Source organism: Haliaeetus leucocephalus, unplaced genomic scaffold (genome assembly GCF_000737465.1).
Source record: "Haliaeetus leucocephalus isolate CR32 unplaced genomic scaffold, Haliaeetus_leucocephalus-4.0 Scaffold992, whole genome shotgun sequence".
Classification (NCBI taxonomy): domain Eukaryota; kingdom Metazoa; phylum Chordata; class Aves; order Accipitriformes; family Accipitridae; genus Haliaeetus; species Haliaeetus leucocephalus.
In genome coordinates this window covers 642839-669066 of record NW_010973428.1, presented here as the reverse complement: position 1 = coordinate 669066, position 26228 = coordinate 642839, and the positions used below count along the sequence as shown (strand labels likewise).

Below are 26228 nucleotides of genomic sequence, written 5' to 3'. Positions count from 1 at the left end.
GTTATATAAAATTTTGAAAATTTGAAAGATACACACATCCTGCTTATCAGCTTCATTCATCAGTGTTGGAGAGAAGCATGCTTTTAACAGGCATTTCTTGCTCATTCTTCTGAAGTATCAGTATTAGCCAGTATGAGACATGAGAATGGTTGCTGCTCTGACTCAGAATGGCAGATTTACTTTTCTCTTTTTTAAACCTGCTAACTGTTATCACTTCCTCTTTTTCCATTTTTTCCACTGTCTCCTTCCTCTTCACAGAGCTCATGTGCACAAATAAGTGTCTTTGGGGTTACAGTGTGTGCCAAACTCCCTAACCATTCTACCTTTATCTGAAATGGAGACATGGCCTCTGATTGTAGAAAGTAAATTCATTCTCTGAAATGATAGGTCAATACTTATCATCCTTTGACTGCCAGACAAGTTCACTTTACTTGTGATGATGAACTAGGAACATCAGCTGAATTTGCACAGATGACTATTGAAGCTTGAACTAGTGGCTCAGTTATAAAACCCCCAAGCTTCTGTCCCATTTCCCGTAGAGAATTGCCCTAACATCATGTCCCCTAATTCTCCACTGAAATTCCAGACCTTGCATATGATATGAGATAATTTTCAACTATTCAAGTGGAATAGAATATGTTTTTTACACTGGAAATTTGGTATCTAAATATTAAAAAACTTATTTCGGTCTCCTTAGGTATTCTTAAGAAGAAATCTTTTGTTATAAAGATAATAATGCCATGGGACATAAAAACAGAAACATCAACCTTAACAGAGTATTAAGTCTGAAATTTTATTATGATCACTTAAATCTCAATATGTTTAATTATTTTTAGTGTTCACTATTCTATGAGAATATTCAACTTGAATGCTTGTCTGGTATGATCAGATGAAGTTGTTATAAGGTTTAATTGATTTTACTGAATTTCATATTATAGGAACAAAGCTGTAACTACTGTAGCAGCCACTGCATGGTCTATCAAATATAATTTGGATTATTCAAATAATGAAAACATTTGTTACTCTTTTAAAAAATTGATTAAGAGGATGTTGAGCAATTACCTGCTTAAAATTTTGTTGGATTCCTGCAGAAATTTGGATAATTGTGTAGCTTTTGAGGTATTGTTAGGCATAACTGATAATTAATGATGGTATGGGAAATAATAAAAAAGAATATTGTCATAGGTTTTCCAGGTGTTCCACCAATGTCTATGCACCCTGTTTTCAAGGTTACTTTCCACAGCCCATTTGACAGCTATTAATATAAATCTTTATCAGATTCAATTTTCCTTCTTATTTATTATTCCACTTTTTGGATTTATATTACATTTCATATAAATATAAGTTTATGTTAGCCTTTATAGTACATTTCAATCTTAACTGAGCTTGCAAGCAGCCTGGAAGCTTACTGTAGTAAGGTGACAAGTAAGATCGCATTGACATATAAAACATGCTCCCAAAAAAGAAAATCTGTGAAAAAATTGTAGTGACAAGCTTTTGTCTTTAGCTTGTGACACAGCAAAATTAATTTTCTGCCCCAATGCAATATACTGGTTTGGGCAAATGCCTCAGCTTAGTCCAAAGAGAGATTCATGTAGAAAAATCTATCACTGACTCACCCACTTATTTCACTGCATCTTCCAGACAGCAAATTAAGTTACTGAAGTAACATTACAACAGTGTACAAATTGATATAGCTATGCAAAAAATTTAGTCACTTTTTAATAAAATACACCAATATTGAAAATAGTTGTTTAATGGTTAAAAAAATGGATCATAATTTGCATTTTTCTGCATCACATAGCACTATTTTGGTAGCTAAGCAGACAATAGGATATCTTGGGTGTTTAAAGCCCAAGTGTAATGCTACTGCTTTGGGACTCAGACCATGGTAGCCTGTCTGCTTTTTTATTTTTTTTGTTTTTTCTCTAAAATGAGTACAGAATTCCTCCTGCATGGCAAACACACCATGTTACAGTAATTGCTAAGGAAATAGGTCAGTGGAAGAAAAAGCACAAGGAATTTTTTCATTGCATGATCGTCGTCTACTGAAACTTCTAAAAAATTGAGATCCCCGTTGTATTAGTGAAGTCTATTTATACTTCAGCAGTGTGTCTTATCAAGCTCTACTGTGCAAAACCACTCTGTAATATATTAGCTTAGCTGATCAGTGTATCTACAAATTCAGTCAACTCAAATTGATTAGTGATAGTGTAGTCTCCTATGTATTGCCTTTGAACTATTTTTCCAAAGAATAATTTTTAACCCATTTCTTCCCAGTCTGACTATACTGCACCTTGTTCAGACTATAGTTTGATTAGGAGATATTAATAAAACTAGTATCTGTGAAGCTTCTGCACTTGATGATGTTAGCAGTGCCTGAATTTAGAACAACTCTATGGACAAATTCTCTTGCATTTGCATCTATTTTTGAGGAGTTCAGCTCTCACATTAATTTCCTGTATGAAAACCTATTTAGGATATCCCAGTATTCAAATAAAAATTCTAATTTCTTAGCTATCTCTGGTTGTTTACTTCCGTCCTGAGACCTTTTTTATCTGTCCATTAGAATCTCTACTGTAGCAGTGAGCTTTTCTACCGGTTTCAATGATCCTGCCTTGCTAGTCAGAGGTCTTTACCACTATCATTAACTTTATTTAGAAGATTACTTTAAAAAGAAGAACACACTTTGCATGGATTTGCAGAATTTATATTGTTAGGATTTAATGACTTCTGGATGTTTGTATTTGAGAAAAATTATTTAAATAGGTAATGACCAGATCTTAGTTGTTGGTTTCTGCTTTTCAAAGTTACTTTCTTTTCCCTTTAGAGACTACATAGGAATGATTGCATTAATAGGCCTACGCCAAATGCTACAACCCTATTAACAAATAAAAATACGTAGGACCTGAGAACTGATAACATGACTCTAAATTGGGCATAAAACCATATCAACTATAAATCAGCTGTGAATACTGACATGACAAACTTATCCAATATAGGACTTAGGCACAAAACAGTGTAAACCAAACCAAAGGAAGATCTTATTTTACCTAATTAACTTCCTTTCTCCCCCTATTACATAGTTTTATTTCATATGGCCTGGGAACCAAGTAGGTGGTTTTTTTAAGCTTGTAATCTTTCCTTTATATTTGACATAGGGTTTAGTCCATTTAATTTTTATGTCCAACTTACTGATACTACTTATTTATCTATGCTATTTAACTGTGAATGAATATAGCTATGGCCAACAGAGTGTTAGAAAAAAAAAATCATCTGTATAAGCATGATTTCTCAAGTTTTCTGTGCAAAATTTATTGCCATTTATTCTTCTGGTCAATGTGAAAACAGAACAGCATTCCTAGTGAATCTAGGAACTCTCTTAAAAACAAAACCCTTTAAAAGTATCAATCAAAAATCTTATTAAGTAAATGTATAAAGATACATATGTGGAAAGTGTATCAATACTATAACTTACAGATAGATACAACATGATCTGTTGACCTGCTCGGTGTATTTTTTTCGAGGACAGTTTACAAATCCGATGACCTGAAGTCATTTCATCTAGTAAAAACTATATCATAGAATCATCATAGAACGGTTTGGGTTGGAAGGGACCTTAAAGACCATCTAGTTCCAACCGCCCTGCCATGGACAGGGACACCTTCCACTAGACCAGGTTGCTCAAAGCCCCATCCAACCTGGCCTTGAACACTTCCAGGGATGGGGCATCCACAGCCTCTCTGGGCAACCTGTTCCAGTGCCTCATCACCCTCACAGTGAGGAATTTCATCTTTACATCTAATCTAAATCTACCCTCTTCAGTTTAAAGCCATTACCCCATGTCCTATGTCCTGTATTTTAAAAACCTGCTTGTTTCAAATTCAATTTGCAACACACTGGAAGAAACAGTTCATCTTTCACTGGTAAATTGAATAGAAAAGACAAAGAACTGGGCAATGATCCTGTGAAATGCGCTCTGACTTGCTGTACTGTGTGATACTGGATTTTGTATAATGTAGTTCTTGAGGTTTGCAGAGATAATAAAGCATAGTGCTAGCAACCATTTTGCCATTAGTTATTTTACTTAAGTTCAGTTTACTTCCCACAAATTTGTCTTTGGTTTATGCTTTTTATTACTTTCAAAGAAAGTAAGAAATCAACCAGAACTATCATTGCCATAGTCTACTGTTGTTATTTATCTGAGCCTCTGTGGTAATTTTTCCTTTCCCATAATTTTCAGAAGAGATTAATCTAGGCTTTAAAAAAGTTCTTGAGTCAGTATGCTGGATGATTCAAATTTAAAACATTGCTGTGGCAGATTGGTATCATAGCAAATAATCTTTGTAAACATGATCCCCATTTTTTATGGGGACAAGTCTAATTTTGAGCTAAGAATGCAAGATTTAGCTGTTTTCTTAATGGCTTCTGCTTTTGAAAGGAGTTGAGTAGGAACAATTTTCAAGTTTGCTATACAAATTCAAAATATTGTTATAGTTATTGTTTATGTATTCAAAATATTATTATCTTATCTTCAATTCATTGTCCAATCATGTCTGTATGTTAGGATTTTTTATTGGCAACCACTGCCACAATATCTGCAGTATGTTCAGATCTTAGAGTACATATATTTGAAAAAGAATATTTTACTGATTTCCATAAAGGCTATAGATATGCCTACAAAGTAGATCCACAAAATGTAGGAAGGATTCTGAGAACTTTGGAAAAGAATTTGGAATTGTTTCTTTGTTGTTTCAAGTATTAAAGAGAACTCTTAAAGTGGAAAAATGCACTAATACAATATAAACAAAGCTATCTGATGTGTACATCAGTTACACAGAACAGAGAATGTAAAATGGCATGCCTTACAATATTTTATGCTTTCTAAATACGTACATGACATATATTACCTTATAATAATAAGCATAAATTTTAACCTTAATTTTCCTTCTTAAATTTATCTAGACTCTCAATAATTTGGACTCCATTAGCAAGAAATTAAGAATGCTTAAAACTATACATTTTCAGCATTACAAGGTGTGTGAATATAAATTTTCAAGATAAATTTAGCATTGAAACAAAGGAAGTATAATTAAAGAACATAAAATGTATTATGTGAAAGGGAAAAAGACCCATACTCTGACATTTAAAGTAGGGTTGCTAGTCATGGTTTTAATTAGAGAATAATCCTTTACCAACTCATTCAGTTGCTAAGTAAGAATAACACATTTTACTGTAAGAAATTTCACTTGAACTTAGGCAAATGACAATTGGGTTTACCCACATTACAGAAATTTTTTATATTTTAAATTTCAAAGACAATTTTGTCTCTAACTTTTCTAACCCAACAAAATAAAGCCTTGGGTATTGCAGTACATTTTAATATTTTCCATCTAGATTTCTCCAAAACTACTCCTTCCTTCCAGGGACTTATTCTATCTTGGTGAAATTAATACAGTTTGGAAAAAGGTTTTCTTGAAAAAGCAAATAAATGCTTAATAAAGCAACCAGAACTATATGGGGAAGCGTTTCTAGATTCAATGTCTTAAGTCAGTGTTTGATCAACAGCTGGCCCCTTTGAAGTGCCATATTTTTTATACCTTAGTATATTTGTTATGGGCACCAAATCTGATTGTTGAATTATCTGATTGGTATGAGTGTACTCAGTCATCATAACACTAATATTGTATCCAATATTCGAGGAAAACTTCTGTTTGGGCTGGCATGGCATTTTGCATAAAAATCCAAATGGCTATAGCTAGATAAATTATCACAGGTAAATGAATATACCACAAAGAAGCAAATGAATAATTTCAATATTTAAGTTTCTGTTGAATTTGTTGGCAACATACAATACCCCAAAAAATCAGCGAAGGTCATGTGGATGTATTGACTGAAAGTCATCTGAAGACTTCTTTCCAACTGTGAAATGCCATTTTCAGTGACACCATCAATGTAACGGTTGTGTTCAGTGACTCATTTCACAGACACCCATGTCAGATGCCACAAGCAACTGTAATCTCCTCCTAAAGCAGGGTTTATTTTTAACTTTTTGAGAGTAATATTGTCTAATCAACTCAACTTGCTTAGTAGTTTTGAGTGATATATCTGCACCAACTATTTTTCTCATATATGCTTTGATATATTTAATATAATACTAAGAAGTTATGCAAGCAGACTTCTACTGATTTATTTTTTGCAAATGTATTTATGTTCTTCACTCCACCTTATTTTGCGTAAGTCATGCCAACTTCCACATTTATCCCAGAAAACTAACAGGGTCATAGTATGGCCTTGAGCACTGACAGAGCACTGTTAAGTACGCAGCTAGCACAGTCCCTGGTATGCCTAGATAATGCTCATCCATGATTCTGGATAAGAAACTACTGAGACTATTCACAGTATACAATTTAAAGGCAACCACCCTGTTTTGTACATCAAAGCATTTAGCTGTACAGAAATGATCTCTTCCACACTACTGTGCATCGGGCTCAGAGAATGCCTCCTGCCCTGTTTTGGTTTTAAGTATAGATATAGTTTGTGCAAACCTCTATTAGTCACGCTGTAGGTTATCAGTTCTGAAAATTATGTGCTAGTCTTGAGTTTCGACTTATTTGGAACAGCAGTGATTTTTGTAAGGGGAGGATTTTTTGTTCCAAAACCTGACCTTGAAATTTACAGTAATACGCTGGCTATCTTGTTTCATAGTTCGCTCTTTAAATAGAGAGGACAGCACCCTCCCAGAGTTTAGTACCAGCCAGCAGATGGTGCAGTATTCCCTTCCATTTCTGAGGCTCCGTCAATGTCTGGAATTGTTTGTTTAGTATTTGATTCACCTGTCTGCAGTTTACCTTTGGGGATCTTTCAGCATCGCTAGCACATTGTCTCAGGTATTTCATTCCACCAGACCATGACTGGAAAGTGTGAAGTAACTTCAGAGCCATCTTCCAGAACTCTTGGAGGCCATGGGACAAAGGATTTCTGGTGGTCAATCTGTTCTTCTTAGAGACTCCTCTGCTCCAAAACTGCTCTTGGTCCATGCTCCTTCTCAGACACACTTACAGACAGTGAGAATGTTTTGGTTTTCCTCTGTATTATTCCTGAAGTTAGTGAAGATTCACACATTGTGGCCCTGCTTTCTCCAACTTGTTTCAGGAAGATTTGATTGCATAACTTCTTTGTTGGTGAGATGCAAGAGTTCCTGCCCTAGATATACAGCATTCATGGTAACTGTACCAATATATTTTAGTATCTTTCTGGATTCTGTATGGTTATCTGGAAATGTTCAGACATTGCTCTTCCCTGGGGAGGAAAGTCATTTTCATACGTGGGAAATTGAACCAAACAAGGCTATTGGGCTGGTGGAAGAGATTCCCAAATGTCTGCACCACTAAATCACTTTAAAAGTTGGGGGATGACTTTCAAGAGCTGTCAGTCAAAAGACAATCAGTTATGCAATTACTTTGTCAACATATGCCATAGACCCCTTAGAGCTTCTTGGTACTTTCTGAAAATCCCTTAGTCTTAAACATCAGTAAGGGTTTAACCAAAGTTTCCCCCTTTAAAAGATCCTGTTAATCAGTACAGAGCTTAATCTAGTTCCTGTGGCTCTGAAGAAGCCACAAGGTAGGTCAGACACTTTTTATGTATGCTTGACTTCACCTTGCTGGAAATGCGTTTTTTCTAGTGTCTATAATCTATTCCAGGAAAGTGAAGAATTCAGATGTTAAAGAGGCATGCACATCTTAAAATATTCCAGTTAGTGGAGTAACCGTATCCACCCTCATGAAAAACAAGTGGGTTTGTACATTCCACCATATATAATATCCTAAATAGTATTAAATATTACTGTGATGCCTTTTTACATGAAATACCATTAAAATACATATACTGAACAAAATGTGCTGGGTGCAAACTAAACAGTTTCTTGAATTCAGTTGAAATTTAGTTTGTTACTTAGTTATATTAGCTCTAGAGATTTACAGTTAGAAGTCCTGAGTAATTGTGTCACCTGTACACATATTTATTCTTTAATTAAGCTTAATCAGTATGAAAATAAAGTTCAGTTAGGACCCCTATGCTAGGGCTTCTAGGAAGTGGAGGAATGTCCAGTAGTTTGTGCATCTTACTTACATTTGTGACTTGATTTTTAAAATGGAATAGTTTAAGTCTGGTGAGAGATTGACTAGATGTCAGTGTTTTGCTTTTTAAATTGATATTGTGTTGATTTCCTTTCAGAAGTAAGTTCATCAAATGTGCTGACAGTAATGACTTGCTTTGCCATATTTTATGTAACACAATTTGCTGTGACAAATTATTCCCTCATCTGAATCCATACTATAAATCATTTAGATTTTACTATATTCTTTTAAAACATTGTAGATCTCAGCTTCTGTGTGTCCATTGGATTAATCGTGGAAGGGGTATAATCAAAAGTAGCAAACTTAAATTCATCCAAAAAGGGGTGAAGTTGCCCACCAACCTTCTATGAGGAGCAGTCCTCTTTGTGACAGCTCAGATAATTCTGTTCAGTGAGCAGAAACTTTTATTTACCTCCAGTCAAGAACTCCTAAGTAGGCCAATGATGTGGCACATTGCAGCGCCAATATGGCATTAATAGACCAGAATGAGTCACCAGAGGATGACCTGACCTTCTGTGGCAAACACCTTCCTCCTGGAATGCTCCCCTCAGAGAGGAGAACAGACAAGGTAGGATTCATCCTACAGACAGAGCAAGCAGAGAGCAAGTCTCATAAGGGCAGCTCCGGACCTAGAGACAGAGAACTGTTTTCACTGTTCTTACTTTCCTCCTGAATAAGCCTAATTTTTTATATGAACTTAATGAACCTCTCCCCTGAAGCTCTTGGAGAAGATTGTGTTACTAGAGTCCATAAAAATCTTTATCATCTTTCCTTGGCTGGCACTGTCTGTATCACTTTAAGTCATCTTACAAAATGGTGTTCCACAATTCAGAATGTTTTATGGCTTCCAGAAGATTCAAGGTGGTAGCAGTTAGGAAAGAGTATCACAAAAACTAAATTTAAAAAATTGTTCATTTTTTTTCATGGCTTTAGAAACTTTTATTCAAGCAAGTACCCATATTAGAAAGTAATCTTTCTTAATACTGCCTATGTTGTTGACCTTTGCCTCAGACGGGGCTTTTTACAAATCAAACCATACTGTTAACTGCAAGTCTTTGAAATAAGAACCACCTTTCCTATATGTTTGCATAGTTATCAGCATCATTTGGCCTTAATAGTAATCAAGGCAATTACCAGAAAATGCAGCATTATAAGTTGCAAAAGTAATTTATAGTTTTAACTTTTCTATTTTGCATTCTATCTTTATCACATTGCTAAATCATTTCGCCAACCAGTTTAAATTCTTTGCAATATACCATAATTTCTATCATTCTGAGTAATACTTTTAATTTAAAATTGTTGTGGCCTGTGATAATATACTATGCAGCATCATTTTTGCTAATCCCCAGGGCACTCCACCATTAGCCTTTCTGCTGCTTCTACTGAAACCAGCTTTTAATTCATGAAAGGACTTCATTTTGCCTCCTGTGGCTACTAACTTAATAACCTCCTGAAAAGGACTCTATTGAAAGCTTTTTGAAATCCTAATTCAATATCTACAGAGCCAGATATCCTTTATCTATTATTTTGTTAACTCTTAAAACTGTGCTTTAGATTGCTTTCAACAAGCTGAATCTGCAGAGTACAGTCGACAGATTTCTGCTCTGTGTCTAGCAAGCCTGTTTCATAAGGGCAAGAGACATATAAACCCTTTAACTTAGTGTTGTAAACCAGCTTCTCAGGTCTTGCTAAACCTACGAGACAACCAGTTAAGTCACTGGGCTCTTGTGCATATAGGACGCTGATTATACTTCTGAGAAGTATAGATTATTTTTAAAAAATCAACCTGAAAAGTAGGTTGTTCTCATTAGGACAATTATCCAATTGCTGTGTGAAATCAATAAGATTAACTGTATAACCAGAAACAAATGAATAGACTGTGGACTATGTCTTCCTTCCTGTTTTGTACAGTTTTCCTTGCTTAATAATAATGTTATCCACAAATATACAGTTACACCTTTGGAGATTAATAAAATGTGAGGGAGAAATTTTTCCAGTGTTGGTGGTATAGGAATAAAACCTAAAAACTTGCAGACTGGAACAGGTGTATGATAGGTATGATACTTTTTTCCTCTGACAATGCTCAGAAATCCCCCATGGCAACACATTTTTTGAATTTGTGAGCAAGACTATAACATGTCTATTCCTGTAGGGAACCATCAGTAACCCCTTTACTTTGCCAAAAATAAAGGAACAAAGGGAAAGACTTAAAAAAATAAATAGCTTAATCACGTTTATATACAGAAACACATTTGCTGCACATTTGCTTTTGTTGCAAAATGCAACTATTCCCTGTTTGGAACAACTTTGAAATTGCGTAAGCTCTCCAAAGTAAGATATTAGTGTAGACTCAAATCATTTGAAGAAATATTTCTTCTTCTTTTCTGTTGGGGAGAGTGAACACAGTACTACTGTTTTATTCTATTTATTATGGCCATTCTGCCCACTTTCCTGCCTAGAGATAAATGTCAAGAGTCAGAAGCTGATAGGAACAGCCTCATAGAATGCTCTTAATGTAGAAAAATCACTATTCTAATTTGCCTTTGAGCCATTTGGTTTTGTCATTTTTATTATATTTTTAAAAATTATTGTGTGTGGAAATGCAAATGATAATGTTTAATGACATGTTTTATAAGCTTCTACAATTTCTGAAGCCATAAAACTGCCAGTTTTTTACTATGTGTATGTCTGAAACTTATGACAAAATTGGATGGATGGACAGCTGTAGTTGTGCATTATATTGTAGAAGGTTTTCTGGTATTTTGTGCTATGGTTTAATTATTAAAACAAAATAAATCTTCAGATAGTTGTTTTTAACTTTTCCCCAGACACTTTTTTCTATGTGCCTTTGTCCCAATGTTCCTGTTTATTTCTAATTTTTCTGGTTTGTGTTATTTTTATTAAAACCAAAGAATTTCAAGTTAATTTGACAGACAGCTTTGCATGAATAATTGGTGAAGAGAAAGGAAATAAATGCCAAAAAAAAGAAAACAATTACTTGGCCACTAGCTTTCTGAATGGGATAGCATCAGTTGACACTATTCCCTGATTTACTTTCGCAATTAATTCTTGAAAAATAACGAGTGTTAGGTTTCATCTTATTAAAACAGTAGCAAACATTTTTTCAGCAAAAGGTGAATATTTTTTCCAAAAAGTCAATTTTAAATTAGTTCTATACTGACATACTGCATTGTATGTGTTTTGCTGGGATGGACAAACTGGCCCACTCTTCTTCCAATAAAGTTAAAAATGAACTCCATATTGCACAAAGTAGATAAATGAAGAACGATATGTCTTCCTCAAAAAGGTAGTGGGAGAGTCTTGCAGCCACCTCCTTATTGTCCTTCTGCCTTCAAACTCTGCCTTGCAGAGGGCTGGTTTAATCTCTACTTAGCCTCCTCCCCTTGCCTGTTACTGGGACAGTATTATCCTCTTCGCTTTCCTTTTCGGAGAAGAGGTGCCCACTGCTGTCTAATTAAGTGTCTGCAAAATCGAAAGTTGCTTCTTCACAATGATAATCCTTTGCATGTTCTGTAGTGAAGGAACAGAGTTTGTCCTCTGCATCTGGCTGGTGCCTAAGTGCAGCTGCGGGGGATCTCTCAGATGGTGCAGCTGAGGGTAGAACTTAATGTACCACAGGTCTATGGACCCCTGAGGAGTCATTAATTCCCATTCACCTCTCAAAGTAGGTGTATATAATACATATAATATTGCAGGGCTATTATAAGTGCAAATTATCTTTACACATCATGTAATGCTCATATTAGGCAATTGCATATGAGAGAGATTAGCAAAATGTAGAGAGGTAATGCCTCTCTATCTTAGTCTAAAGTTTCACATTATTGTGCTTGTGGAAATCATACAACATATTAATAAATCATGTAAGGAAAAAAAATGGAACAACTGGGTGTGTCTAACAAGGTGTCAGCAAGTCTTTGAGCAGCAATAAGAATGTAACTATATAAGCATACCTTCTGAAGTAGTGGAGAGACTTTTGTCTGCCACTGAGGTTATCGTGTGGTCCATTATTTGCTTCACACAAACAATTCTCGAGTACGTTCCACATTTGTCAGGGCCATGTTTACAGAGCACTTTTCTCAGGGTGCATTCATCTTCTATTTATAATGCTTCCCATAAATTAAAAGAAAGCAATCCTTTAAGCATAGTCTACAGCTATTTGTTGTATTAGAAGAATAGTATATTTTACATGCTTTTTTAGAAATCAGGTGACTCAGATAATCTAATGTGATGAGAATCCAAATAAATAAGAACAAGTTAACACTTAATTTCCTTTATTTTTTTCGGTTTGGGGTATTCCTATGTATCAGTTTGTCCCTGTCTTTCCAATGAAGATTTAATAGGTATAAAATCTGGATATTTTATATTAGGGCAAATTGATGATAGTAACAGGTGAGCTCTCACAACTGCCTGGTGTACTAGCGTTAATGCTTTCCTATCTACACGAGAAATATCTCATACCTTTTAAATAATATTTGCCCTTTTCATATCTGTATCATAATCGTGGCTCATAATGATTAATTAGTCTGCTCAACTCTTTTTCCTGTCTTACTATATCACACTGATGAACTCCTATACTGTAGCAGAAATCCTTGCTATTAGCCTGTCACTTTAACACTGCATGTCATACTATAAGGCCTATATCTCATAATCCACTTTTTTTTTGTCATCCTGTTTTTTCCTGCATGATTCGCTGACCCTCCTCTATATTGGCAAGACCTGCCTGCTCTGTATTATCAGTGAAGTGTGTATTTATAAAATCTAAATCCAGGCAGTACAATTAAAAATATTTATGAAAATGCAAGGGGAGAATCCCCTCCCCCCAGAAATGTCCTAGATTATCTTCTGGATGGCATAGCTAACAGACTGTTAGAGATTCACACATGTAGCTGAGAATCCATTTCCTAAATAAAAATTCTTAGGTTGCATTTATAGGAAGAGATTTCAGGTTGGTGTATTACCCTCTCTCTAACTGGGTAGGGATTTACCAAATTTGTATCTTCCTTCTCCTTGCCCCCATTTCTCACACAATCATTGATCCTCTAGTTACTTAGGGAATAATGTGACCCTCTTGTTGACTATTAATTTTCCTCACCTCTGTAACCCTAATAAGATTAGATTGTCACCTTCAGTTGTGGCAATTGAAAAGAAAATGTTTTGGTTATCATACGCAGGACTATCACCATTGCTAGTAGCAATTGTTCTCCAAATACTATCTGTGGAGTGTGTCTGCTGTAATGACACAAATTTGAGTATTTGATTTTCCATAACGTTGCAGAGGTCTTGATCATATCTAGTTCTAAACATTGTTGCTTACAGTAGATTATGAAAAGACTGGTTTTGCCATATTGCCAAACAATTTTGATCAAACCAGTTCTGTTTTAGTCATGCTTCTCATTCATACATATCAAGCATGAGCCAAAAGTAAGTGGATGCATTTTATTATGAGTGTTTCCCCATAATTTGAAAAGAATCCACATAGGTTAGGCAGCAGTGTCACCTGAGAGAAAGTGGTGGAAAAATGAGGGAGAGAGGCAAATGAGGCAATTAGCCTGCAGGTATAAAGAGTTGCATTGCTTCATTTTGGAGCTATATGTAGAAGGAACCTCACTGTGCAGATAAGAATAATAGCTAGAAAATAATCATCAATTATGTGCCCCTAAAATGAAAAAGAGAAAAGAGCTTAGAACTACATTCACTTTAAGGTGCGCATCATAGCTGGGAACCTTCTTACATACTCCTCTTCAGTGTTCTCAGACTTAAAAGTTACTGTGTTCCAACTTCATTTAAAAGAGCAATAGGACATCAAGATACAGAGAATACTATGGAAAATTGAATTATATCTTGCTATATAAAATATAATAGAACAATACCTCTCCCTAGCTTTTCTCAACTGTTTTTACTGATGAGAGCATTGCTCTTGTAACTAACATGGAGGTAATAGGGCATGCAGTAAATTCAAAATTATTATCTATGTAACATTTCTGTGGTTTTTTTAACATAAAGTGATATTTCAGAGCTAAATTCAGATAGCCAGTACAGTAAGACTCCAAAAACATTTCTTATTATTGCTTCTTTTAATTTATGCATGGGAGGCAAATATTGTCTTTTGTCATGTAACTTATTGTGGGAAGTTAAGGATCTACAGAATATGTTAAAAAGGTTCTACATTCAGTTTGACTAAATTAAAAGGTTTATGTTGGGGTGTTTACCTAGTTTCTCCCTTGCCATTATCTGTTTCTCTTTGAGTTTGATAGTCTTCCACTTCTTTTAAGATAAGTATTCTATCATTTCATTGCAGAATGCAAAATACAGGTACAATTTCCCTCTTTTTTTTTCAATAGGACACAAGTAATAAATTAAACTAAAACTCTTTCAATAGAGAATCTTAGTAGTATAAATCTGTGTAGTATGTACTGAAAAGTGAAATACAGCAGACTAAAAAGAGAATGATTTCTTGCTTTAAAACTTGTAGAGACTAAATGCAACAGCAGAATTGAGCTTTGAACCATAAGTACCATAAGCAAAGTTACCATATTAAAAACTCCATCTAATCAAGTCTAGAAAATACTAGTGAGCATTACTTGCTCCATAGTGAAGATTAAAACTGACATCCCATTATGAATCAAGAGACAAATATACTAAAAGCAAAAAAACAAAAACTGTGAAGTGCACAGGTTTCATTTTGACTACAGGTAGAGGATATTGGAAGAAAAAGAGAAACCTTGAAAGAAGGTTTAAAGAAATCTTGGATATAAAATCAGAAAGGAAGTTCAAAACTGGGACTATTCAAGAATGTTTCTTCTTTTCTCTTTCCATTAATCTAGAAAACAGGGAAGAAACGCCTGGTATAGAATGGAAAACAAATCTTAAAAGGAGCTATTATTTTACCAAAGAATCCTTAGAAAATCTTTACAATCCTTACAAAAACTCCTGTTTGTCCTTATCAAGCCAACAATTCCAGAGTTTCTTTTGCTATACCTAATTTTAATGCCTTAGATAAAGATGTTAAATGAGTACATAAAAAGTTAGGTACAATGTTTTTAGGAGATCAAATCCAATTTTTGGATAATCATATCATCAAAGACATATAGTATTATGTAATCAGTTGTGTGAAATGAGATGTATCTTAAGCACTACCTTCTAAAACTCAGGTTTGCCTTATAGATTATCAGATTACTTTAACTATGATTATTTAAAAAAGGCCAATGACATCCTTATTGTCAAACTTCCATACCTTAAGTTCTCTCAAATAGCTTCTTTCTTCATCTAACAGGCAGATCAGCCATGAAGCTTATTTTTACTATTTAGAGCCTAGACTCTTTATCTGGGTTTTCATTATCTCAGCAGACTTACCTCTCACTATGAGCTGCTTCATAGGAACAGATTTTCTGCTGAACAAATTAACTGTGATACTGTATTAGTTTCCTCCCGTCTTGTGCATTGGTTATACATATTGATAAAACAACAATTATAAACTGTATATTGGTTTTTTTTTTTCAACTAGGGAGCTTGTAGTATACATAAGTAGCATGGAAGTTTCATGAAACAGAAGATTTTACTGATTATAATACAGTTGTTTTTCTTGTGTGATCATACTTTTATTAATTGGCCTATTTACTGAAAATTCAGACGCTGGGTTCTTACAACTTACAAACCACTAGTATAGAAGTTCATAATAATTATTGTGAGATTTCTTCTTAAAATCCATAGTTGCAGCATTATTGTCAGATGTGGACAAGTTTTGCCAAGAATTTGAGCTTTAATCAGCATTTTTTGTGGGTGGATGTTAAAAACAAAAGAATTTTGTGGGCGTAAACAGAAAAATCACATTTTTCTCTGAACAGCTGTATAATAGCCACTTTTAAAAGCTAAATAGTAAACACAGAAGGAAAGGGTTTCATACCATAGAATGTAAGGCAAAATATTTCTGGCTTCCATATTGTGGGAGTTTTTATAGAGCACAAAATGCTAAGTAAAAATTGTCTGCATGCTTGGACAGCTGACATTTCAAGAAATGAGTTAGAAATCAGAGTCCTTTTCAGAGCCATGCCAGTCGCCAACCACTTATGGCTTTGGAACTAATTGAGAAGTGAGGCGTACACATAAATGCTTTATGATCTACAGCTTGTCATACCTATATTTTGTAGAAGGTTTTTTTTTTTCATAATAAAGCTTTTGTGTCATATGTATGTGTAAAAATCAGATCTGGTTTTAAACCCAGAAATCATATTGACCTTAAAGTTAATATATCATTCCTATGTATATGTAATGTATAACCATAAGACAGAGTTGGTAGATAAAGGTAATATCTTTTATTGACCCATTATTATCACTGAAAAACATTGACAAGAGTTTGAACACGTAAGCTTTCTTTATATCTGAAACAGAAAAAAACATATTTCAAGGGCAAAGAACAGCTGAGAAAAATTGATCAGAGTATCAGAAATATCACATCTTTGAGAAGAAAGATAACTGGTAGATACAGTTAGAGGAGATATTAGTGAAGAGTGGGAGAAAAGAAATGAGAGATTCTAGTATGTGTTTTGAGCAAAATAGTTGCAAATCCTGATTCAGTAATCTAACATGGATGTGTATCCATCAAGGACATTATTCCATGGAAATAGTTTGTAATTTTGCAAGAGTTGTCAAAAATCTATGCAAAGAATGGATTCTAAAAAAAAAAAAAAAAAAGACATAAAGTGATGAAGGTGGTTTTCCTTCTGAAACTCCCCCCCCAGTTTAAAAAAAACCCCACCCATTGCTAACTGTATCTCTCTTTTTCACATCTAAAGCTTTCCCCAGACAAAAGTAGATGCTGTAGGTTTTGTTTTCTATTTTCTGCAACAAGAACATTAAATAACAAAAAATGCAATCTAATAATCTTATAAACTACAAATTAAAAGTTAAAAAGAAAAATATTGAAAGATGTCTTATTGTCCTATTGACAGAAAACAGGAAAAAATTGCTGCTTCTTGGTCCTGCTTTTTTGTCAATGATTTTTTGACTGCCTGGCCACTTCTTACCTGATACAGGTTTCTTGCTGTAGTGAACAATTTGACCTCTGACTTAGGCTTGTCATCAGAACTTTGTAGTTGCTATATTACTGTCTTCTGTTCTCAGTGACTTTGGGGGCAGACCTCTTTTACCATCTCACAAGTATTGTCCACAGCACGCTGAATATCCTCAAGAAATACAAATCCCATCAATTTAGGAATTTAAATATCTTCTGATTCTTGTTTTGTAAAGATCTTCATACATGGTTGCTTCGTATAGTTATTTTTTAACTTTCTCACTAACTGACCCTGTGATATTTGGCCGTAAAGGCATTTGATAAAGGCCTTTTCCCTTGTGAAACAAAAAGCCAATGAGCAAAAATTACAGAGAAGGCATCACATATGGTGTGAAAATAGGAAACGTGGGTTTCATTTGTTCCTTCTTCTGCATGGTTCATTACAGGGACTTGATTTAATTCACATGGGTGAATAGGTATTACACAATCGTTCTTTTTAGTCTACTATAAGAGATTAACAACCAGTGCATGTGAGACTGTAAGTATGTAATTGGCACTACGTCTGCCAGTAGTGAGATGCTTGCAGCAAATGTAAAGGACTTACTTTCAAGTATCTGTTCCAATTAATTTTCACTTATCATGGATGGATCGGTTTCAACATGAAAGATTGAAGCAGTCAAGTCAGTCCATAGCTAAGCGCAGGAACAGGATTCAGATCTGCTCAGAGTCAAGCAGGGAGGAAAATGAACCAAGGTTGCAAACAGAGAATGTATGTCTGCTGCTTGCTGACTATGGGATTTACCCGAGAAATGTAAACCCCAAGTTCAGTTCTTGGCTGCTTTATTTCAGACTTTTCTTCCACAGTTCAAGTAAGAATGTGATTACTGGCCCCAAATCAAGGGGTGGGTATTTGTTTGCTTAACCTGACAAATTTTTTTTAGGAAATTTGGAACTTCAGCTTGGTCTATGTGACAAAGCTTTTTAGGTGTGAAGGAGGAAGCATCTACCCAATTCCAAAATATAATCCCACTGGAAAAATAGGGTAACAGCTAAGCAGTGTTTTAAAGATGGAAGTGGATGCCTAACAAAGTGGATTGATCTCCAAGTGATTTTGAGGATCATATTCTGTTCAGAGAAAGTGCTTTCCTGTTGAGTCATTTTTAGCTGTATTCAGAGCTTTGACAGGCTGAAAGCAAACAACCTGTGGTTCTCGATGGCTATCCTGAGTGTATGTAACATCAGAGTGCTGATGGGTAGAAGAAGGAGAAGGGAAGAAAACTAGGACAGAGTGCAAAACCCCTCACAAAGTCTACAACTTGGGAAGCTTAGCAGACTTTATATTTTAGGATTGGAGGGAGATTCCTATTAGAAATAGGTACCAAATTTCTCTACTTTTTTTCACAGTAGAGACCCATGGAATTTCTTTAGAATTCTGCTCCTGAAATTAATAAGAAATAAAATTAGGTCAATATTCTAGAAAGTTGGGAATTCTGTACAAATATTGATTGGATATTTGTTGGTTACAGAATTCTTTCTCTTATTTCTTCTTTTGAGTGTCCAAGTGAAGATGTAAAGATCTGATTTTTCTGAATTAAAGAGAGTGTTATTCTTAAAATGGCTGGTTTGATTCCTATGGGTAGCTTACAAAGTAAGGTGTATAAGCAAGAATATCAGAATCCAGTACTAACTTATTAAAAAGTGAAAATATATGGGAGCATATTCATTTTCATACTTTTCTTTAGGTCTAATATTTATGGATTTCAATATCTGGCCATAAACCATATATGAGACTTAATGATATTCTGCAATGATACAAAATGAATTATTATTTACTAAACATACCTGTGTAGATGGCATGAATTATCTGTCAGCCTGATCACATTGTATTAGTATTGAAAAATTGCATTTATTTGTTTATTTATTTTGTATTTTCAGGTAGAGATTGAAAAGCTGGACTATCATTACTATCTGCCTTTGTTTTTTGATGGGCTTTGTGAAATGACATTTCCATATGAGTTTTTTGCTCGTCAAGGAATCCATGACATGCTGGAACATGGTGGAAACAAGATTCTTCCTGTCATTCCTCAGCTCATTATCCCAATAAAAAGTAGGTGAACATGTGGGAAAAAAAAGAAAAAAAACCCTAAGATTGCATTTATATAGTGTAGATTTTTGACAAGTTGCTAATTAAGCAATAAAACATGACAGGCTGTACGTTTCATGGAGATTATTGCAAACATGAGTAAATTGTAAGGTATAAGGCCAGAAGGCTTATGCATTCAATCCCCTGGTATGTGCAGTAATCCAGAAGAATAGTAATCCAGTCCCGTTAGTGTTTTTCATATTACAATGTAGCTCTTGGTCTTTGGAAATGTGAAGTGACATTTTCTTACCTGATTTTGTCTATTTATTATGTAAATCCATTACTCTATAAACCAGGTCATCTAAAATGACAGGAGAAATCAACAGATGAAACTTATGGAATTATGTTTCTTTTAGTCCTGTTGTTTATTCTACAGTTGTCCAGTATTTATTCACTAGATATCTTTTCTATCATCATTCTCATTACTATGCATATACGTATATCTATCTAAATTGGTAGTTCTTCCTGACTAATGTTTTATGTAAAATTTTGGCATTTAAAGATATTGATTTTGAAGTTTTTATATATTCAAACATAGTTTTCTGCAGAAAAATTATGTGAAAGGTAATAAATTATTTGCATAAAAGTGTAATACCACTAAAACTAAAACTTCTTTTCTTGAAACACCTAGTCTTTCAGATACACTGTTTTGCCCTTTCCTGTTTCTTTAGATCAGTACCTTGAGGAGATATTATTCTGAACCATCATCCTTCTTTAGTCAGGTATTATGATTCTTAAGTCTGCATGCTACACCTATACTAATAGATGCTCATATTTCTTAAACTTGAGTTCTGTTTTACCATTGATCAGTAATGGTATCATTGCTGTCCTTTGTCCTATTTTCCTGAGATGATTCAGCACCCATGCTAAGACAGAACAAAACAGAGTCATCATATCTGTGATACAGAATGAATAGAGTCAGATACAGTTTTGCAAAAGGGGAAGGGAATGTAGTTTGGAGCCTGATAATATTGAAATAATAGTGTTGGAAGCGTCAGAATTGTGTTTTTTTTTTCATTCAACTTATTGTCCATTTAAGAAGATTAATTTTAGATGTCATTATCTCTATCTTACTGTAGATTTTGAAAATTTCAGAAGGAATATATAATATTCAGAATGGTTACTCTGTAAGTGACACTTGTGAAAGGTTAGGAAAACAATGTTACAGTTCTTTTCTCTCTAAAAGCGAAACACATAAAGAGAGGAATCATGTAATTTCTTTAAATCCATATTTCCAACACCACCCAAATATATTTATAGTAGTATCATTTTTTTTGAAAGCTGAAATCATTTCTGCAGAAAGGCCTGCAAGTTTATGACAGCAGCTACTCAGTTAGGATTTAAAAGTCTTGCTGAGACCAGAATCTAGCTTAGAAATAATTACCTGGAAGCTTTAGCTGTTACACAGCTTTTAGCATTAGAAAGAGACTACTAGGTAAGGATATTTATATGGGTTTGATATACAGTCTCGTAAATCAAGTCGTAATTTACGATGCTGGAACACATTCAAGAATCTGCTAGCTAAATGTAGTTGTTGGTTCTGCTTTATTTTATTGTACAGTGCTTATTTTTTTATTAAAAAAAAACTTCTGTATCAGCTTTAATATGTGAAGAGTTTAAGTATTATAAATGATAAAGGCCTCTTCCTAATTAAAGCCATATTAATATTTTAAAAAGACACCACCATCTTAAGGAATCTGAAAGTGTGTACTTCTAAGAGTTTTAAAATTTCTATGACTGTGTAATATATAGCAGTGTAGTCAGAGCTATACATTTCTGTGACTCAGCTGCATCCACAATAAACTCAGCTGTGTTTTACACATATTACTGTCTCTAAAGTGTCCCACTGGGTGAGTTATATGTGATTAACCAGTCTTCTTCTAGACCACTACCATATTTCTACTGTGAAAGAGTGAATCAATTGATTGTTAGGCAAGGTAATATATATGACGGAGTGGAAAGGGATAAAAGAAAGACAGAAGAATAACTCTACAGATAGAATGCTTTTAAAAGCAGTTTTCTCTCCTGCAGGTTCATCAAAGGAAAATATTAGTAAAGAGCTGCTCTCTAAAAACATTTTAAATTAAATATTAGAATTCTGTATTATACTTGAATAATTTAAGGACCACTCTATCCTCCACCCAACCTTGCTTAAAGTTCACACTTTTTGAACACTATATCATTAAAGATGAAAATTACATTATTTAATGAATCTGTGTAATGAGACTGTAAGCCCAAATCTTTTCAACAAATTTTCTTCTGGTTATGCAAACAGGCAATGGCTAACAAAAGGTAGACAATTGAAATTAACAGGTCCAGTTTCTTTCCTAAAATACCTGAAATATGATTAAAATAATATGGAAGAATGATACTTAATTGAAAAATAATTACTTATTTTTGTTTGTCACATTGAAAGGGACTCTTTTTTTTGGAAATTCAGAGGAAGAAAAAAATCTCAGGTTGGAGGCATTGATTTTTCAAAGAGAAAAATGTTCAAAATATATTTTGATTTCTCAAAATAAAAATTCAAAGTGTATTGTACGTTGCAGTGGCAAAACATAATAAAATAGTTCATAAATACAGTCACTGCATGGCATAAAAAACAGGAAAAACAATTTAGCTGTATATGTCAAACTTGTAAGGAATCCAACGAAAAATAAAAAAATGCAAAATCAGAAAATGTGAATACTTTAAGGTATTAAGACTTTTTACTCCCTTTCACAGAAGGTGTAGGCAAACCCAATGTCTGAGTTACTTGAACTAGAGCAAAGATTCATAAATTGAGATATATGGCCAATAACAAAATACTTTGTAGAGGTATTATGAAAGTTCTGATGCACAACACACAGCAGAATATCTTCTTTGCCAGAAATATGCATATCATTATTTTCACATTGCAGACAGGTAAAGAGGTAGAAGAAAGCTAATTTTGCCCCACGTCGCTGTCCTGCACTGGTGGCAGAAAGCAGAACAGAACCCAGGCACACAACCCTGGGGCAGCAAGCAAAGCTGCCTGTAGGTCACGTGAGAGTTCCCTTATTTTGGGGGAACAGAGGAGTCTGTCTGGCCCCACCATGTCTTTCAGTAATGCACTGGGGTACCTTAAAACTCACTTGTGGCTTACCATTACCTATAGCCAGTCAAGAACAGCCAGGAAAATGGGTGTGAGCGTGAGAGATGCCTGTTGTACCATGTGCTTTTCAGTGGAAAAGTCCTGTTCTAAACTCTGTGTTGTCATGGGAATGTAAAATCCCTTTTGATACTCATATTTTGGGCAAATTATTTTTAATATTACATTTGCCATAACAAATGTTAGATCAGAAAAGCCATAAGTCCTTTAGCTTGCTTTTATTAGGCTTATTCAACTCTGAGATTCCTGACCGCAGAGTTCCCCAGATTCAACATGAGACACACATGCAGACATAGGCACTGAGAGGGCAGGATGTTTGTACACCTTTGCCTGATATTTCTATGAGTAACATCAGGGACATCCAACACAGTGTGTGGAAGCACCTCCTCTCCTTTCAAAGGCAGCGAGCATGCTACCATTTACATTTTCTTTGCTGGCAACATAGCTGTAGGAGTTTCCAACCCCTTCACACAAAAAGCGACCAATCCTTCCAGCTCCCACACTTCAGTTCATTGCAACTGACTTTTGCTAATGCAACTGTTTGTGGAGCAACTCCGTGAATCTCACATCTAGATGTATTAAAAAAAAAACAACAACAACAACAAAAAAAACACCAAAAAACCCCCTAAAATTAAACCAAAATATTTTCAGAGTGGTGTTACTTTGAAACTCAGATCATTTCAACAGTCTAGTTTATAGCTGCACTGTCACAAATGAAGGAATAGTACACAATAGCACAGAAGTTGGAGTAAGTAGAGATGATCAGTAGGAACATCTTGATATAGCTTTGCTAATGAAGAAAATAATGTGAAATTAAACACTTAAGCACCTTGGATCACCCACTTGCCAGAATCTTTTCTGTTCTGTGCTGTGGATCCTAAAATGGATGCATAGGCAATCTGAACTTAGGTCTAGAAGCCAATAAAGCTCATGTCTTTGCACTTAAATTGTAACTTAGATGGAAGTACTGTTTCTACACAGTTGCAATCAGCAGACCAGCACTTCTGATTGAGTCCAAAAAGAATAAACTCCACCCTAAGGAACACTGAAGTTTTCCTTTTTGACACTTTTTCCACGCTGTTAAAAATCCCTTCTGTGACACAGTAGATCAAGGATACCTTAAACTTTGTTGAAAATGGGCAACTGAGGGACCTTATCTAATACCTTTCAGAAGTCTAAGAAAACTGCATTATCAGACTTTTCTTGTCCATGTTCTTCTTCTTCAAGGACCTACAGTACATTTAGAACGCTATATTAATTTCTGCAGCACAGATGTCAATATTACCGGTCTTTGGTTCCCCAGATCTTCCCTGAAACCTTTTTTTAAAAATGGTATCACATTTCATTGATAACAAAGCTGTTTTCATTGAAAGGGTGGGTACTCAGTGCAGTTTAGTACCTTGAGGCAGCACAGGGGAAGGAATATACATCTAGGAATGGATGGAAACTCTGTAAACTGGCATAGTCACTGAGAAGGTTTTTGGGACTCTATTCTCAGTGTATTCTTTATACTACTTAATTAAACAGGGCCTGCAAATGTTAATAGGAATCAAGTTTTATAGGTGCTGATCTGGTAAAGCACTACAAGCACAACTAAAGCTGAAAAAAAGCCACTGACATTCTCTTCTGTATTCTGCTAGATTATGTTTCTTGCAAGTATCAATTATTCAGTTATGGATCTTAGACTTTTCTGCACCTTAGGCTTTGGCATTACAGGACAAAGTCTTTGGTGACAAAATTGGCCTAAGGTTTTCATTCCTTACCCCCTATTCCTCCTTCCCATCACCTCACTGCAACACGTTACTCCTTCAGTTGTACATCTATATTGTAAATTCGATCAGGATCTTACCTGACTTTAAAAACGTACAGAAGACAAGGTGGTTATTCTGGGTTTTATTCACTCTTGATTGAAACACTGTTTTGTAACAGCCTTCATTACTGTTCTGTAAAATTAGCATAATACTTCTACTGTATCAGTTCAAGTAGTTAAGTATTATGCATTTAGAAAGTTTTGGACACAATTCTCTGTAAGAGATATATGTATCACTTTAATCAATTGCATTTTGAGAACACTTCATGTTAGCAGTTCTTTAAACCTGACTCTGTGAATTTAAGAAAAGAAGCCCTTGATCAACACGATTAAGTAGATCACAAGAATCGAAGCATCTTTATCCTGAGTGCTTGTTGTCCTGCAGGAGACCTGCTCTATGTGTCTTGTTCTGCTTCAGGCAAAGAATTTTCTAAAAGACGTGCCTCATTTACCAGTTCGGGGGGAGAGATGAATGCAAACTAAAGTGGTTTTAATCTTTGGTTGTGAGACCTAAATAAAATGGAGACTGTCAGTGCATTTCTAAACATAGATTCACAGGTGTATTTTAAAAAGGGGTTAAATATAATCAAAGACCAGTGCTAATTAAAAAGAATTAAATTAGCAACATAACTTTAAATATAAATACCAAAGTCTAAACTTTGATATTCAGAGAAGAGATAGAAGTTTGGGGAATCCGATTTGATTCTGTAAAGTTTAGGCTGTCAATGTGCTACCTGGGGAAGAGCATTCTGATTCAATCTCTTCTGTGAAAATACATTGTGTCATGGAAAAGATCCACTGTATACTGGGAGAAATGCTGTCATGTTTCCTGGCTTATAAAGTGTATCAATCGCAAAGATGAGAACTGTGGCTCCTATTATGGGCAACATTTGAGACTGAGATAGGATTTTCCAAACTGCCACATAAAATATAAAAATAAAAAATATTAACTTACATAGCTTCTAGGTCTTTTTCTTTGAGGTATTAGAAGTGTTACTCAAGGAAAAGACTTGAATATTTTAGAATAATAATTTTTATTGCTTCATATATAAGCTACTTCTATCTAAATGGACGAGCAAACAAATGGCATATATCTTAAGAAAAGTCTCTGCTCTTAAAGGAAATTAACAAAAGAAAATTCTAAATTTATATCAATTGCCAATAAAATTTAATGAAAAAAAAATGCACTGAAGCTGTCAATGAATTGGTATTGTATATCAGCTCATTGCTAACAAGCTTTAATAAACAGCACTGTGAAAAACCTCCATCCCAAAAACGTTCAGTTTCAAATATGCTTTCAAATTTCATAATTATCTATTACTGTGGCTTCGAATGGTAGAAGCACAGAGCTGACTCAGATACTGAACTTTTACACTAGATATTTAACCTACTAACAATTTAAAGTTCTCTTTTATGGAAGAAAATTATGATGAACTTCAGAAAATACTTGTTTGGAAAAACTGTAGCAGTACAAAATAAAATATGTTTGAAGTAAATACTTCATTATACAATTGCATTGAGCAATTTTTTAAGCTGGAGGGTCTCCTGGAAAAGTGTGTATCCTAATCAGAAGCAAAATTATCAAGTTTATATACCATTAAATGAGAAAACATTGGAACTACCAAGCAACAGAGTAAACTTGCTGGGTTGTTTTTTTTCAAAGTTGCTGTTTAAGAAAATTGCACAATGCATAGCATGTAGACTAGATGACCAAAAGGGAAATATATACCATTGAGGGAGACAAGTCCTCTAGAAACCCTTTAGTGAGCAGAAGGGTATCTTTAACTGAGAAGAAAACAGTCATTCACTTTGCTGTTATTGTGAAGATCCACGTCTTACAGCAAACTTCTAGGTAAAGAGGCAACAGCCTAGCATGCTTTCAGATTGGAATACTTCGGATATTATGCATGTTTCCTTTTTTAGGGATATGTAGCTGTACTGTATTAAGAGTGTGAAATGGTCTGCTTTATTCC

General features: G+C 34.6%; 1 protein-coding gene across 2 annotated transcripts in view; it reads left to right on the top strand.

The window, feature by feature from the left end:
* The window catches only part of PACRG (PARK2 co-regulated), a 256042-nt gene that overhangs the window by 123363 nt on the left and 106451 nt on the right, over positions 1-26228 (top strand). For both annotated transcript variants that reach the window (XM_010584479.1, XM_010584478.1), the window contains one exon: positions 19108-19279. In XM_010584479.1, the coding sequence (XP_010582781.1) occupies positions 19108-19279 (172 nt within the window). The remainder of the gene's footprint in view (positions 1-19107; positions 19280-26228) is intronic.